Here is an 18481-nt window from a genome sequence, read left to right as displayed (position 1 = left end):
GAAACAAGCTACCTGCCTCCAAAATACAATGCTGGGACAGGCAGAGGATAAAAGTTACCGTCTCCCTAAACTGGAGTTAAACAGCCAGTGCAAAAAGTTGGAACGGAATCCTTCACTTATTCATGCAGTAAAGTTATTTGTTGCTTATGACGTGCTAGGCACTTCTCTAGAAGCAGAAGATACAGTGGTGAACGGGGCAGATAAGCCCCCACCCTTGTAGAAGTGCTGTAAACAAGCTTTTACGCTGCCTGCCTTCTTCGCATCTGCTCTGACCAGCAAGGGCACAGGAGTGCTCAGGTGGAGAGAAAAAGCGGCATCCAGTGCCTGCCAGCCAAGCCCGCGTTGGTGAAAGGTCAGGTCAGCTCGTTGTCAGCACATGCTTGAGTAAACGGAACAAGCAGGGTCCTATATACAAAGCGTATAAAGTTCTTGGAGACCATTCTAGGGAAACAGCACAAAGTGTAAGTAGCTGCCGTAATTAGAAAAACACAGGAGTTGATAGCAAATTGGGAAAATATGTTTTAAGGAGGTTGGGGGAGGCTCCCCTCCCGCTCTTTGTGAGGCTGTCACGAAACACAGTCGTCTTTCTAACACATCTAAGCACCCACGGTGGCAGCTGAAGAAAAACCACTATAATCTCTCTCAATCCTTCTCACAGTCTTGGTAATTTTTGAGACTTGGGTGAACGGATGGCGCTCAACATTCAACAGCCAAGGAGCCACGTTTAATTGGAATCCTGACTAAAAACAGTGTGTAACAAACTGATTCACAAGTAATAGTTATAACACATTCATCAGGGACTCTAAATGCTCCATTGTGAGAACTTCTACTTAAGGTTCAATGAGGTACTAGAATTTTAAAACTTTCTTTCTACTGTGAGAGCTGGATTAGGTACTGGTCTGCTGTGCTGTCCCACCACGCTACCCTCGCTCCTGAGACCCGATCCCCTGCCCGCTCCAGCCTCCCCATGTCCTGGCTCACAGCCGAAAGAGGACTGGCCCGACTTCAGGGACGGCGCACTTCTCATCCGCTGAACTGCTCCGTCAGGAAGTGGAAAGTAAGGTTAATGAATTGTAATAACAAGCTTCGCCTCTTTGCCTCGTAAAACCTATGGAGCTTAACTGGACTCCTGGCTTCCAATTGCTGATCTCCAAGCCACCCTTCATGCGCCTCGTGGAGTTAACATCAGAAAACACTGATCTGACCGTGTCATTCTGGCTTCAGACCCTGCACTGGCTCTCCACCGCTACAAAAGTTCAGATTCTCTATACTATTCATGGCCCTCCCAAATTTTGCACCACCACCTTTTCAGTCTCCTCTTTCACTGCCTACTTCCTCTTCCACTCTGGCTACTGATGTACTTTCATGTCTTTTTGCCACTGCGCATACCACGTTCTTCTGCCAGGAAGATCCTTCCCGCTAACCTCTATCTGTCAAAATTCTCCTCATCTTTCAAAGCCTTAAAGGCTTAAAGGCTACCTATTTTTGAAGTCTTGTCTAATTCCCTTGGTAGAAATTAATCCTTCCCTTCTCTGGGTGAGCAGAGCACTTGGTTTATACTTCTCTTGTGACACTTACACTATGCCTTGGATTACAGTTACATAGGTTTGTTTCCATTACCCTCCTTGAAAGCAAGGATTGTGCTTAAGTTATCCCTGTGTCCTTGCCCACAGCCCCTACCCCCAGTACATAGAGCTGCTCAATACTGAGCAAATGAATTCAAATGATAATGATATACGTATATGTGGTAAGTCTGTATGAGGAGGAGGGGTTCTCTATGTCTTTATCAGTAGAGCCCACCAAACTCAGCACTACACAGAAGATGCGCATTCGGTAAATAGCTGCTAAATAAACAGTGAGGAAATAGATATGTATATAAAATATACATATTATATAAATTTTATTTTACTCCTTTTCCTGATGAGTTTCATTTTGAAAAGGGGTCATAGAAGTAGTCATGGTTTAACTGATTTCCAAGAACAAAGGCCATTCAACCAAGTAGAAGCTCAGAGCCGAGCTCCGTCTCAGCATCTTAGGAAACCTGTAGCTTTAACAATAATTTGTACTGTGGCTTATGAGATTGCAATTATTGATCAAGCAATTTGCCACACAACAGCTCAGGGAATGGTATTCTGTAAAAAAAAGACACCAGCAATAAGAAAACTGCTCCCCACAGGGATACCCTTATCCTACGCTTGGGTCTGGCGGACAAAGGCAGCAGCACCACTGGATTCTGGTCTGGAGATCCTTCGGCTCTCAACTGCCTTCAAGCATCCATATGCATCTATAACGAACTGCCTCTAGCCTGGCTTAATCTTTTGTATTAGCTCATTAATGAGTCTGGATTCCTTCCCCATTTTCCATGGTATCCCAGGCAGGGACAAAGGCTCAGGCAGCAGGGGACAGCTTTCCTTTTGCTTGACAACAAGTGGTGGCTGGTCCCAGCCTGTAGCTAACAAATTCCATAGTTCTTTGATGATAGAGCCCATGGAAGGGGTCTTGTCTGCCTTAGGCTCAGCAATGCAAAATTGAGCTTTGGGAATTTGGGCCTAGGCAGTGTTCCTGGCATTTGTGACATCACCCCAACAGCTGAAAGTGATGGTGTCTCAAGAAAGCTAGTAGCCCCAAGCCCTGTGAATTCTTTCTGCTCTGTCGGCATGTGAAATACACACACTCACGAACATATTATAATGCCACTCAAAATCATTCTTAATACCTCCTGTGAGACATCTGCCAATAAGGATATCAGGTCAGCCGGGTTTTAAATATAGGAACCTCTCACCATCTTCAACCAGAGAGCAAAATGCAAAAGGAATGCAGATTAACTTGCCCTGAACTTTATAGCTCTGAAGTCTCTTCACTTGATACCATCCTTCCATGAAAGGTCCTGGTGGGGCTGAAGATTAAAATGGGACTTCTGGATCATGATCTGTAAGATCTCTAAGCTGTACTCTAAGGATAGCCTGCCTATTTATAGATGTTCCACTTCAGGGCAGAGTTCAATCTTGGGAAAAGCTGAGGAACTTAAACATACACTCCTTCATATATATATATATATATATATATATATATATATATATGTATATATGAACATATATAGGTATGTATATATACTTTTAAAAATTTATCATCTTCATTTTCCATTCAGTTACTTTGAGCCAAACTAAACTTTAAATAGTTCAAAAATCTGTCGAAGATTGGCTAGATATATTTTTCCAAGAACCTTTACAGTTTAGATAATTATGTGCAAAATTCTAAAATCATCTAAACAATAACCCAAACTAGAAAAGTTGTGGTCTCTACATTCCAGAAAGTGATAAATTGAGGCAAAGTGAATCAAGCTACTTAAAAGGTTACTCCTGACTTTCTTTCATGTTTACTCTTCATACTATCATAATATAAAGAAGAAGAGTAGCTTTAATTTACTGTGTCACTACATGCATCATCTCTAACACATGTACTAACCCTTTAGGATAGATTGTAGTATACCCATTTCACAGATTAGGAGTCTTGAGTACAGGGAGGTTAGATAATTTGGCCATTAGCTAGGCAACTACAAAGTGACATATCTGGGCCTTAAACATAGATCTATGTTTGGTTCTAAAGCCTTTGTACTTGCCCCCAAACTAGATTACACAGTGTTGTGGCTCTCAAATTTCTCGTTATGACTCTAAATCACATACCAACAAGACTTTACAACCGAAACAGGTAGTACTGGTTGATTAAAAACTCATGTGGAGGGGCTTCCCTGGTGGCGCAGTGGTTGGGAGTCCGCCTGCCCATGTGGGGGACGCGGGTTCGTGCCCCGGTCCGGGAGGATCCCACGTGCCGCGGAGCGGCTGGGCCCGTGAGCCGTGGCCGCTGCGCCTGCGCATCCGGAGCCTGTGCTCCGCAACGGGAGAGGCCGCAACAGTGAGAGGCCCGCGTACCGCAAAAAACAAAACAAAACAACACACGATCCTAGGAATTTCTATCAAACACTTTGCTGAAATCTCGATATACCATGTCTGCACCACATGCACACACACGTAAGTGGAAATGGCCTGATTTGTTCGGAGTGAGCCCACAGTGGCTCCGAGTAACCATCACGGTGGCTTCGGAACGCTTACGCTCTCCAAGATTCTAGTCTAGAATTCTGGGAAGATGTGATACCAGGCTCCCTGACTTGTGGTTTCCACAGTCCAATTTCCACTTCGTATTAAAGGTGAGGGTAAAAATTTGTGCCTGTCTCCAGTCTTTTGGCTCTTCTTCTACTTCTTAAGATGACTCAAAATTTGCTAATAGTGATACCATGATAATAACCAGAAGACTCTTCAGTGCCCTGGGATATAACTGATCTGAACTTGGGCCTCATTACCTATGACATACCACAGTGGTTAATTCTCTTAGCTTTTTTGCTTTTGTCAACTGCTTACCCATGGTACAGAATAGATATTACCTTGAAAACTGATGAACTAGCAAAATATGGACTGTGAAGAAAATAATATCTAGATCAACTACTTACACAAATAAGATCATACTTTAACTATGTCAGGAAATTATCCAATAAAATGAAGTACATATGAATAATAATGCAATTTTTACCTTGGACATTAATTACAACTCTGCTGGAAATAATTCCACTTAATAGCTGCTATGCAAAAGCACTGTGGTTGCTATCTAAGGAAAGCATAAGGTTAGGGATACAGAATTGACCCCATTATTATTATTTTACATTCACTAAGTACTAACACTGAGTCTACATGGAATATGGAAACATCCCTGGTCATATGACAAATAAGTTTCCAGCTGAAGGTTAGGTCTCAAATAACCATGGGCGTAAAGGAGTAAGGCCAAACCTTTGGTTGAGCCAGTTAACACGGGGCTGCCATCCAGGGGCAAAAGTATCTGCTCTCTGTAGAGAAGCTAGTTTTATTCCCATTGAACTTTGTCAAAATCCTAATGACATGGGCAAGGAAAACTTACTTGTGTTGGTCTTCAGCTTCAAAGAAGATGCTTTTGGCTTACTAGTACAAGAATAATGGGCCTTCCGATAGGAACATCACATCCAATAGGAATAATGTCACCGCCAAGCCATTCATACTTTCCATGTTGTCTCCATTTTAACTAACAGTTCATTTCAGGAGGTGCCTAATGGGGACTGGAAGGCATTCTGTGACTGCCTTGTGTATCGCAGATACTTAGTACATTCATCGAGTGAATGCTCAAATGAAGAAATGGCTCACATGGGATTAAACATTTAATATTAGCTTCGAGGGCTCCCTGAGACTTTTTAATTGCTTTAGCAGTTGAAACCCTTTGTTTAAGTGAAATCTTACTTAGAAGACCCATATGTGAAGCAGATTTTAGACATGCTCTGGTTAAAATAGGCACGGGGGACTCAGAATAACCCCCGCAGCATCTCTCCCACATCTCTACTCCCCGTGGAATACGATCTGAATACACTGCCTCAACAACTGAGCTAACTGGCACAGAAACCCACTGACTAATATGGTGCTAATTTTGCCATCTGGAAGGAGGGAGAAGGCACTGGATAAATTATTACAGGGTGCCCAGGAAGGTGGAGGAGTTGAGATTCAGAGCATGAGAGTGAAAGGATGAGTAATTCCGAATGTGGACGGGAGCCCAAGTCAGACTCTATGAGTGGGTATCAAACCAGGAGCAACAGCTCCTGCTGAATCTGCTTGGTTTGGGTCCAGTGATCCCAGCAGAGAGCCCACCCCCACTCCCAACCCACGTGCAACAACTGCTCACATCAGTGCCTCCTGCCTCAGGAGGCCACCAGACACTGCAGTTATTTTTCAGGCTATTAAGCAAAATGACAGAAGATTTTTTTTTTTTAATGCTAAATGTGTTTTGGAATGCATCAGCTAATTCCCTTTTGCTTCATGAAATCATGTTTAGCTCCACAGAGTCTAGGTCTGGCATTTAAAGACCAATTCACATTGTCCTTTTGTAACTCAGAAGTCATTCACTGGCTCTTGTTAACATGCCACTGTATGGAATATTACTCAGCCATAAAGAGAAACCAAACTGAGTTATTTGTAGTGAGGTGGATGGACCTAGAGGCTGTCCTACAGAGTGAAGTACGTCAGAAAGAGAAAAACAAATACCGTATGCTAACACACATATATGGAATCTAAGGAAAAATAAAGGATCATGAAGAACCTAGGGGCAAGATGGGAATAAAGACACAGACCTACTAGAGAATGGACTTGAGGACACGGGGAGGGGGAAGGGTAAGCTGGGACAAAGTGAGAGAGTGGCATGGACGTATATACACAACCAAACGTAAAAAATAGATAGCTAGTGGGAAGCAGCCACATAGCACAGGGAGATCAGCTTGGTGCTTTGTGACCACCTACAGGGGTGGGAGGGAGACGCAAGAGGGAGGAGATATCGGGGATATATGTATACGTATAGCTGATTCACTTTGTTATACAGCAGAAACTAACACACCACTGTAAAGCAATTATATTCCAATAAAGATGTTAAAGAAAAAAAACAAACATGCCATTGTAGATACTCTGTATTTCACACACACACATTCTGGCTCCATATGGAAATGGCATTTACTAGAGCTCTGCCACACTATTTGTACGTGAAGAAGTGTGACAGCCACTGGCACATATTTTCATTTGGAAAGGCCTTTTTAAAAATTTGACTCTCAAAAGCTTTCTCCTTTTGTTTAGAAATTTTAGATCAGTGTTAGCTTTTCTAGCAACCATTGGAGTAGGTGAGCGTTTTATGACCCTCACTGGTTTTATTGTGAGAAGACTATGGAAAAAGTTACTCAAAGCATTTTCGATCATGCCTGAGATTCATTTAAACATTTTTTAAAATTACATACTAAGGTATGTCTTGGGTACTTTTCTGACATGTAACAACTTTATTAATTAACTGATTAAAAGTATAACTTTTGGGACTTCCCTGATGGCGCAGTGGTTAAGACTCCGCCTGCCAATGCAGGGGACACGGGTTCGAGCCCTGGTCCGGGAAGATCCCACATGCTGCAGAGCAACTAAGCCCGTGCGCCACAACTACTGAGCCCGCGTGCCACAACTACTGAGCCCGCACACCTAGAGCCCGCGCTCCGCAACAAGAGAAGCCACCGCAATGAGAAGCCCAAGCACCGCAATGAAAATAGTCCGTGCTCGCCGCAACTAGAGAAAGCCCGCGTGCAGCAACGAAGACCCAATGCAGCCAAAAATAAACAAACAAACAAATAAATAAAGCTATAAAACAAAATGTGTGACTTTCTATTTCAAAAGTCAGTCTTTTCATGACACCAGAGTTATCTGTCAGGCATCTTAAAACATACTTTTCAGGTATTGATGAAGGGGGATGGAAGTGGGGAAATTCCACTGTCTGCTCTACGTTTAAAATTTTCTTCGACCATTTAAAATCATTTTATGAATTCGAGACAGCTAATCAAACGTCTGTCTGCTGTCTATAACCCAAACCCAAAGTGCCTCAGTTTCCACACCGTCCACTGTGGTGGTCAGTTTTCTAAGACTCTTCCCAACTGAGACTTGGTAAACAACGTGCTTACTCTTTCTTTGCTGCTGATTTTAGAGCTTCAGACCATAGACATTACTATATTAGGGACTTGGAAATCAGTAGACAAATTAAGGAGCTTCTGCTCTTTGTACTTCTGCGCATCTTTTATACATGGATCACGCTAACCATAGCAAGGTGTGCCATGGCTTTAAAGATGTCGAAGGAAAGAGCACAGAGACTGAAAGCCATTATCCTGGATTCTAGGTCTAGTTCTACCACGTACTATGTGAAGATCACTTAAGACTTCCAGTGCCCACAGTTTCTTCATCTGGTAAAGCTAGGTAATAATGTCTGCTTCTCAGAGTCATCGTGGAGAGCAATTTATGTAATGTACATGAAAGAGCTTTACCAACTGAATTGTGCTATGCAAATTTATGGCAGAATTATTATCATTCATATGGAGTCACATGGCTAACAAGATGTGAAGACAGGTCACCTATCTGATTCTGGAGGAGGGTGATAAATGCCAAAGTGTTTTTAGAGTTTAATCTTTTCATAGCCTAATGAGAACAAGGCAGAAGAACAGAAGGATTGCATGGGGGAAGGGCAAGTTTAAGTTCCATCTGCCCAAAAGCTGGAAGACTGGTGGGAAGGGAAGAATCTCTGAAAAGATGAGAGGTTACAAAGCAGAAAGGGGTGACCTGGGAACAGGGTGTTTTAAAAAGAGCGGCAGGGCAGAGAATAAAGTCACAAGACTTGTTCACAAGAGGGTGCTGGGTTAAAGCCTGACCTTGAGCCACAAATCACGGAATCACAGGGCTGGAAGGAATCTTAAGAGGCTACCTCGTCCACACCCCCACCATTCAGTAGGGCATTTCAACCATCCCAAACAGATGAGACTTTATCCAACTTTGAATGAAAAGCTCTGACACTAAATGAGCAGGTATTGACTGCTGTGGCTTCAACTGTTTACAACAGGCAGGGAAACAATTTCTGGAATTTCATTTGAACCTGAACTGAAACTGGGGAGAAACAATAAACAAGCTAGATTTTCCTTGGGAACAATAACTTCTGTAGCAGTTTAGGTACTGCTAAATTAACACTAACTACATAGCTACTCTTAGAGAGAAAATGTTAGCAACAGAACTGGGTTAGAGGACAAACGGCCCACAGTGTCATGTGGGAAAGAATGTATTGTGATCATTCCTGGTATTTGTGGGGTCTTCTCTCCACGCAGGAGCCCTGGAGCAGGATACTAAGAAAAACAAAATTTGGTTTTTTTTTTTTTTTTTTTTTTTTTAAGCAATATGGCCCAGCAAATTCCAGGACTGACACTGAAGACTTAAAAGAGTTTAATTCCTCTCCTAACACAAGACAATAAATCCTCACACAAATTAGAAACTGAAAAGGAAATAAAGAGAGTCCTCATTTCCAATCGTGGGAATGTTACACAAGAACTCTGGCTTGGAAGGAGGAGGGGAGGACATTCCACACCTGCAGGCCTTCCCAGGAAAGGGGCCCAGGCCTGACCCTGAACCCATCCCCTCAAGGTTACACCGTGGGACTGTCAATATGAAAATAATGTTACATTATTCCCTTAGTGAATATATTATTTCCAGTGCTATCAACAGTAACCATAACCTGAAAGGAGGCAGCTGAGAATTTCCATGGAAGAAAGTGAAGAGTTATTTTGGGATGTGCTCATAAAAGGCCTAGCTATAGTCCATCTGGATGGACACACATGGGCATACATGCATAGACGGAAGTACCTCTGCATTTATAGTTGTGTACGTTGGAGCATCCTACTGTAGTTTAATAGATGCAGCACCAAGTGAGGGGCTTAGGAAAATAACATTACACTCCTGGATTCAGCACTCACTTACATGTGAACTGGGGCAAGTTAACTTGATTCTACCTCCTCGTCACTAAAACTTTAGGTCAATTTAGCCAGGCATTCAGTGAATCCAGATGTTTGGCAGTATACAGGAAACAACATCTGGATGATTAACTGAATTTTCAACTGAACTTACTGGATGTTTTGGCAGCATGTCTGCACAGCCTTTAATGGCTTTCTGCCTCAGTTTCCCTAGCTATAAAAAAGGGACAAACATTACCACTTACCTCGCAGGAGGTAGTGAGGATGAAATAATATCCAAGGGTAACAATGAGTTCCTGAAAGGCATGATTCTTTGACAGTACTATATCTTATCCAATTATAGGCTGGATATTTTTTCCAACATGAGCAGTTAAGACTTTTAGGACATGAAAGCACTTTGAAATATAGTTCAATGCTATACAAATACAACACATTATCATCATCCTAACATTCTTCTTTATGACTTCCCTAAAGTTTCTCACGTTCAGAATGAATCATGGCCAAAATATGAACTTTATTGAGGGTCTGAAAGAAGACATGTTTTGGCCATGTAAAGCAACACAGATGAGAAAAAAAAAAATCAATGTGGGTGTTTGGAGCCCAACCAATTTAACAGCTCAATTGAAACAGGTAAAACTGGTCTATCAATGAGAATTAATTGGTTGCTCAATGGCATTTGTAAGGGAACCAAAAATGTTCACACATACATCCGTGGCAAACGTAATTATAATGGTGACCTTTCCGACACTGACAATATACACCTCCCTACGTATGAAGTGGCTTCAGCTTTTGTGGCTGGAAGTTAGTGTAAAGAGAAAAAAGGAAACAATATGGGAGAGAAAAGAGATGCATCAAAGGGATCCTTTTTTTTTTGCAGTGCGCAGACCTCTCTCTCACCGTTGTGGCCTCTCCCGTTGCGGAGCACAGGCTCCGGACGCGCAGGCTCAGCGGCCACGGCTCACGGGCCCAGCCGCTCCGCGGCACGTGGGATCTTCCCGGACCGGGGCACGAACCCGCGTCCCCTGCATCGGCAGGCGGACTCTCAACCACTGCGCCACCAGGGAAGCCCCAAAGGGATCTTTCTGATCCACCCAAACTTCGGGTGGCAGAATTAGACTGGCAGAAAGTACTGGAATACTGCTCCCTTTCAAACTCACTCAAGTCCTGCCTAGAGAGAAAATCCTGAATGTAATAATCATCTTAACTGTGTCACACACGTGCAATTATATATTTCTGTATATATGTGAAGATGTATAATTATATAGACATTTTATATAATGGGATAATATAAATAGATATAGATACATAGATGTAATTTCTCATCCTCATAATAACCCTGTAAGGGACTCTTCTGACAACTCTACAGTACTGTAGATAAGAAAACTAAAGCTCAGAGAGGTTGAATGATTTGCCCAAGGTTATATATCTAGTAAGATCCACAGGTGAATTCAGATCCATCTGGATCCAAAGCCCATCTTCTTTTCATGATATTACATGGTCTCCCACAGCATTAATATGAAACATCCGAAGTCTTTACTAAAGGGGCTTGCTATTAATATTTTTAGTGACTATTGGATCATATGGTCTGATGCAGCTTTCCCTTTTTCCACGGTGGGCATCCAGCCAGAGGTCTTTCTCTGATATTTCTTATGAAATCCTTCTTACACTAGCCTAGCCCACCTTAGGCCTAAGCAAAGCACCCCAAACTGATAAGCAGCATCGCAGTCTGGCTCTTCTTTATAGGCTGCCTTTTATTTGTATTTAAGCACTTCCCATGCGTCTCCTCCAAGGAAGCTGTGAAAACAGGAGGTTAGACTTCTTTTGAATCCTCAAACTCCCTGGTAGCTGGCTGAGCACACAGTAGGCGTTCCTTAACGTCTGTTGACCAAAGAGATTTGTTGACAATATTCTTCATTTAGAATTAGGGGCACAGTAATGGACCCTGAGATTTTAGCCCCACCAGTGCTTGGGTCTAGCCAGTTGAGTGGAGCCACACAGACACATTTGGTTTGAGATAATTTGGAAATAATTCAGAGGAGAAATACTGCCATTGTTCCCAGGTAAAGCACACCAGTTCAGCGGTGAGTGGTTTGCACTGTGCTCTGAACTCTTTCAGAGGGGTGTTTTGAAATAATCATACTATATCTAACCAGGCTCTATAGAACTTAGTGAGGTTGTGAGTTCACCAGCAGAAGGATCTGTTATGCAAATACTGCCACTATCCTGTGCTCAGCAGCAGTAACAACTATTTATTACTCAGAAGTGTAGTGAATACTTTCACGTGCTATTTGCAGTGAAATGCACCACTATTAGAAAGCCCTTCCAGACATTTTCTAAAAACCGCAAAAATTTCGCTGCTAAACTTCATATTAAAAAATGAAATCATGCCAGCGTTGTCATACAGAAACCTCTGTCCTTGCATAAGAATTTTAGTTTCATTAAGTTCTTCCTAGGCTACAAATAGAAGTCAGTGGTGCCAGCGCCTTCCCACCCATGGACCATGGGGTAGGAACACTGTCACTCTGGTATCTGGTGGCATTTCTGATGGCATTTAAAAAATTGTGGCCACAAAGCAATCACAAGCAGATGGTACAACGAACTTCTATTTGTGTCTTAGTTACTAAACTCCTTCTGAGAGGAAAAACTGTGTGCAGGTTAAGGGAATCTGTGGGTGTCTCGGTGCATGGCAGTGAGTCAGAAGTTGGCAAGGGTGCAGTGAAGCTGGTCCTCTCGTATCTTGCTGGTGGCAGTGAAAACTGATACATCCCCATTGGAGAGTGGTTTGGAAACATGCATTAAAATGCTCATATCCTTTAAGCCAATAACCCCAGTGTTTTAAGAAAATGATCTAAGATCAGGAGGTAGCACTATGCAGGAGAGGTAGCTTTGTTTATAATGGTAAAAATTTGAAGCAATCTGAATGCATAGCAAAAGCAGATTGATTAATTATAATTAATACTTAAAGGAACCTTTTGCGGCCACATAAAATGATTAATATGAAGATATATGGCAATGTGAAAAAGTGTTTCCAATATAGTGTTAATTTTAAGAACTAGAAATCACTTGTATACTTCCAATTATGTAAAAAGTCTGTGTGTGATTTTATGAACAAATATTTTAAAAGAACGTGTAAAAATGAAAACAAAATAGACTAGCTGGGTTGTGAGAAATGCTTTTCCTTCTGTTTTCTCTTATATTACAATATTTTCTTTATAATTTACAAGTGGGGTGGAGAACAAGGGTCAGAAGTCCTTTTTTAGCAGAAAGAATCTTTGAAGAAAGTGAACAATAAATAGCTGCCTCTGCAAAAGCCCAAGAATACAGTTTGAACACTGGACATCATCCAGCCACCACTTTTTTTGCCATTTCCATTTTTGTTGGATATACACATACCTGGTTAATGTGCTTCAGTTTGTCAATAATTTGACTGACCACTGGCTCAGGGCCCTTCATTTTCAGCTCATGGAGGTTGAACTGATTTTTCATTCCATTTCTTGCTGCCTTTTGGCTGTATCTGGGAAACATGAAGGTAAAGAAAAGGTTTATCACAAGAGAGTTCCAAGCAAAGTGCAAGTTGACTGTATTTGGCACCAATGGTCAAGCTGACCGCAAGCTCTCTTCAGCCTTCCAACCCGTGGGATGACTGAATGGTACAAAGGTAGACCGCTCCAGATAGAGTCTATCTGCAGCAGAGAACATTCAACAGCCAACAAGTATTTATTCAACATCCTTTTTTTCTAGGTGTTGGGGATACACCAATGAACAAGACAGACAAGGTCTCTGTCCTTATTGTGCCCTCAGTCTAGTGTACAGTCCAGAAGAGTATGCAGAGTGAGAAGAGCTATGCTAAGGGAGCTGCTGGGTCTTGGCCAGGGAAGCACACAGGAAGGTCCTTAACTCTGAGTATGCTTTCTACTCATTTGAAGAAGAAAGACTCTTGCATGTTCTTTACCTCCTCCTTCTTCTCCACTTCTTCCTCCCATCATTTCCTGCAGGTCTGGGAGCTGGGTTGCTTTTCAGGACGCTTTCCTAAGCCATTTGCAGCATAAATTATGCTGGCCAGCTTCTGTCTGTGTTCTCCAGGGGAAGACAGAACACCAGCTCAAGGGAAGGTTTTAACGTGCTGCTCCCGGATAAGCCATAGGCTTTCGCTTCAGGATTGAAGTTTCAAGGTATCTATGGACATCCGCACCAATGTAAGAATGGGGATATTTACAATCCTGGGCAATTCTGCCTCTCAGTGTGGGGCTTTGGCAACTTCGACTGGGACAGTAATTCACTACTGAGGTGGTTGCTTTGCTGCCCCCATGGTTCCAGACCTCTAAGTAGAGTTACTCCTCAACTTGCAAAACAAAGCAAACAAACGCAAAACAGAACAAGAAACAGATTTCATTTCTTCCTTTATCTTCCATTATGTAGAAAGACCAGAACACTGTTACCAAAGGGGGAAGAGGTTTTTGATCCCTTTTTTTGCTTTTTTCTCATCCTGATAATGGAATATTTTCTTAAAGAAATGGAAAAATTTGCAGGTCTTTTGCCCCTACTTTATACATTAAAAAAAAAAATTACAGAGGCTTCCCTGGTGGCACAGTGGTTAAGAATCCACCTGCCGATGCAGGGGACACGGGTTCGAGCCCTGGTCCGGGACGATCCCGCATGCCACGGAGCAACTAAGCCTGTGCGCCACAACTACTGAGCCCGTGCGCCACAACTACTGAGCCCACGTGCCACAACTACTGAGCCTGCGCTCTAGAGCCTGTGAGCCACAACTACTGAGCCCGTGTGCCTCAACTAATGAAGCCCGCGCGCCTAGAGTCCGTGCTCCGCAACAAGAGAAGCCACCACAATGAGAAGCCCGTGTGCCGCAAGGAAGAGTAGCCCCCACTCCCCGCAACTAGAGAAAGCCCGTGCACAGCAACGAAGACACAATGCAGCCCAAAATAAATAAATAAATGTATACAAAAATAAAAAATTTAAAAAATAATAAAAATTTAAAAAATTACAATAAAGCAGTAGAATTAAGGGTAAATTCATATTTCTTTTACTAATATTTTAAATTACAAAAATAATAGTGCTCATTATAAACAATTCAAATGTACAGAAATAAACAAAGCACACAGCAAAAGTTCTTGTATCATCCTATCGTTCCATGAGAGAACCATGGTTAACAGTTTGATATATATTCTTCTAGGTGTTTTCACATGCATATACTAACATGTAGCTTTAATCAAAACTGGAATCATACTAGTCATATTGATTTGCAACTTATCACTTAATATATATCTTGGATATATTTCCACGTCAGAACATAAATAACTGCCTTGTTCTTATTCCTCTGTATGGCTACATCATAATTTATTTATCCAATCCCTTACTGATAAACAATTGAGATATTTCTAATAGTTTGCTAATATAAACAATGCTGCAAAGAACATCCTTGCATACCAATCTTTGTACATTTACATTAATATCTATAAAGGAAAAGTTTCTAGAATTTAATCAGTTTGTATTTCTAATCCCAAATTATGACATGCAATGAATCATTAATACTACTGTACTTTTGCACAGCGTTTTACAAAGCACTTTTGTATCACTCAGTTCATTTGAGCTTCTCAACCACAGTGTGAGGTGATAGGGCAGACCTCATTATCTCTCTATTACTGAAAATTTCACAACTTCAGAAGATATTGATCTGACTGTGTTAAATGCTCCCTTCCATAATATAATGCATCTGCCGATATTTTATTTTATTTATTTATTTATTTTGCGGTATGCGGGCCTCTCACTGCTGTGGCCTCTCCCGTTGCGGAGCACAGGCTCCGGACGCGCAGGCCCAGTGGCCATGGCTCACGGGCCCAGCCGCTCCGCGGCATGCGGGATCTTCCCGGACCGGGGCACGAACCCGCGTCCCCCGCAGGCAGACTCCCAACCACTGCGCCACCAGGGAAGCCGTCTGCCAATATTAAGGACGTGCTTTGATGCTACCATGCATGATGGCAGAGGAGGTCAGGAAATCAAGGTCTGACTTTTATAACTGAAAGTCATCTTCTGAGAAGAAAAATATTTTGTAGGAACGTTGAAGAGAACATCTGCTTGCATTCCTTCTAAAACGGTAGCCTAACACATTCAGCTTACCTAACTTTAAAAGTCAGTGAATACACAGATCACCAACCATCAAATACCAATTGCCTTTGGAGGCTGTATTAAAGAAATGTAAAGCAACATTCTTTGGTTATATATCTGGTGTGAATCAGCTCCACACTAGCCTCCTTTTTTTCTGTTCATATATAATGCTGTGTGTTTAAATATAATCTCTCTCTTGATGATACCGCCAACTCCATCTCCTTCTGCTTTACATCTACTGATACCTGAAGCAGAGACCCAAGTCACAGGGAAAGACGTAAGGCTCATTATAAACCTTCTGAAATGAACTTCAGGAATGTGTCCCTAGAGACATTTCCCTGGGCTTGTTCCTACCGAAGCCTGCCGGCCACTTTTATGCCCACTCCTACAAAACAAACCTCTTCCTGAAGTGTATTATCCTCGTTGGAATACCGTAAAGACATCTGCCAACTTAGTGATTTTGCCCTGTACTCCGTCTTCCAAATCATTTATAAATATTAAGTCAAATTAGAAAGATGCCCCTTTAGCTCAATTTTTTTGGTTTCTTACCTCCAAGCCATGGACTTGGCGGTAAGAAGCCAGCACTAAACACTGCTCCCCGGTCCCATGGTGACTCAATTTTTTATAAAAAGCTTTGAGTTTAAAAGCTTGCCAAACTTTCTGAAAGTCAAAATAGCATCCACTGTGCTGCTCTAACCATGTGCTATTTAAATCCTCAAAAGACTCTAGCAAATGAAGCATGGTTTCTGGTTACAGAAGTGCTGGGAAGAGCTGACCTATGGCTTAGCTCTAAAACTTTATTTTATTTACTCCACGAAGCAGTAACCAAAAGTACTGGTTCGACTGATGTCTACAGCTGCTAAAATTTAGTGGCACTATTTTAAAACTGTTCAACAACTCTGATCTTGCCCTATCCCGTTAGGTGTCTCAATATCTCTCCCCCATCCCTAATATCATGTTCTGTTTCTTACCTCTCTACTCTTTCTCCTTAGCCAGACAAAATGTAGAACAGAATCTTAAAAGTCATGAGTGTTAAAAATGGAATGCTATGCAGACATTAAAATTAAAAGAACAAGTAAAAAAAGAAAAGAAGTAGATCTATATGTGTTGATATAGAACCAAATCCAAGATAAACTGCAACAAATACAAGTACTGGTTAAGAACGTACAGTGTGATTCTATTAGCGGTAAAGATGGGTCTGCATACGCATTACTCTCATACACTTTATACGTGTTCAAATATACACAGAAAATTTTTAGATGGATCCATAAAAGAATGGCAAAAGTGGTTACTTCCAGTGAGTAAGATTTTGGAGGAAGTTTGACGTTTTTCTTTTATGTCCTTCTATGTCTTTTACACTTTAAAATCTTTGAAATAATTTAATTTTTAATGAGCAAAGTTTTATATAGTAGTTATTTTTAAGGCAAAAGAAAACAAAATGAAACAACCATAGCAAGAACAAAAAACATCTAGAGACTGTCATACAGAGTGAAGACAGAAAGAGAAAAACAAATATCGTATATTAACGCATATATGTGGAACCTAGAAAAATGGTACAGATGAACCGGTTTGCAGGGCAGAAAGAGAGACACAGATGTAGAGAACAAACGTTATGGACACCAAGGGGGGAAAGCGGCTGGGGTGGGGGGGGGCGGGTGGTGTTCTGAATCGGGCGATTGGGATTGACATGTATACACTGATGTGTATAAAATGGATGACTAATAAGAACCTGCTGTATAAAAAAATAAAATAAAATTCAAAAATAAAAAAAAAAAAGAACAAAAAACAAACAAAAGGAAAATAAAAAGTGGGCCTAACTCCTATGCATAGCTCAGGGCCTCTGGGAAATCTTTCTTGTTAATAAGTGTTATGTTGGCCTTCACTAGAACCCCGGTTTAAAGGTGATTTCTTATGAGAACACATATTTGGGCCAATGTCACCCTGGAATTCCTTCACACCTCAGATGGTTATCATCAGGTCACAAATTCTACTTCGTTAGGTTAAACACAGCCTATATTGACTGTCCTTTTGAAATAGACAGGTTAGCGTTACCTCATCGAAGAGTAGGAAACATAGAGGCTAAGAACGTGCATTATTCTGAGTACCCTCTCTCCAAACGGAGGCAAAAAAAAGCCATTCAAGTTCTTACCCACGTTCCCGGCAGACACCTAAAGTCCTCTCCGGATGGGACTTGAGGGCCTCCTAGGACCGCTCTCATTCATTCTGAGCTGCTGCCCTCGCACCCAGATGTATGGTGGGCACCAGGCTGAGTTGCTCGTTCTCCTTTTACGCACATTCATTTGCGAGCCCGTATAGTCTGTGAGCTCTTTGAAGGCAGAGGCTTGCTTAGTTCTCTTTTGTACCACCTGAAGCACCTCCTGGTGTTGTGATAACACAAGCTGTCAGCACTGAGTGCTTTCTCTGTGCCAAATACTGTTCCAAGCACTGAGGAAAACAAACAAACAAAAATCCTGCATCGGGCTTCCCTGGTGGCGCCGTGGCTGCCAGTCCGCCTGCCGATGCAGGGGACGCGGGTTCGTGCCCCGGTCCGGGAAGATCCCACGTGCCGCGGAGCGGCTGGGCCCGTGAGCCGTGGCCGCTGCGCCTGCGCGTCCGGAGCCTGTGCTCCGCAACGGGAGAGGCCACGACAGTGAGAGGCCCGCGTACCGCAAAAACGACAACAACAAAACCCCCTGCATCGCCACACCTAATCCTAACAACCCGATGAGACAGATAGTATTATCATCAGCCCCTTCTTGCAGATGAGAACGGTGAGGCACAAAGTGAAGCCACCTGCCCAAGGTCACACAACTAGTCAATAGCAAAGCTGGAGTTTGAACCTTTGAGTCCATGTCCAGCTGCCCCTGTTCTTAACCACTCTGCTGCTACTGCTTCCTTAGAGATAATGCATGCTGACTAAATATTTGACGTTTCCACACCATACTGCCCCATTGTATGAGACAACTAGCCAGCCACTGGTAA

General features: G+C 42.3%; 1 protein-coding gene across 1 annotated transcript in view; it reads right to left on the bottom strand.

Annotated features, from left to right (window-relative positions):
* GPC3 (glypican 3) overlaps nt 1-18481 on the bottom strand; it is a 441069-nt gene that overhangs the window by 111737 nt on the left and 310851 nt on the right. Inside the window, exon 6 of the mRNA XM_059049870.2 lies at nt 12770-12890. Coding sequence (XP_058905853.1) covers nt 12770-12890 — 121 coding nt within the window. The remainder of the gene's footprint in view (nt 1-12769; nt 12891-18481) is intronic.

This window comes from Kogia breviceps, chromosome X, assembly GCF_026419965.1.
Source record: "Kogia breviceps isolate mKogBre1 chromosome X, mKogBre1 haplotype 1, whole genome shotgun sequence".
Classification (NCBI taxonomy): domain Eukaryota; kingdom Metazoa; phylum Chordata; class Mammalia; order Artiodactyla; family Physeteridae; genus Kogia; species Kogia breviceps.
This window is presented reverse-complemented; position numbering and strand designations above follow the sequence as displayed.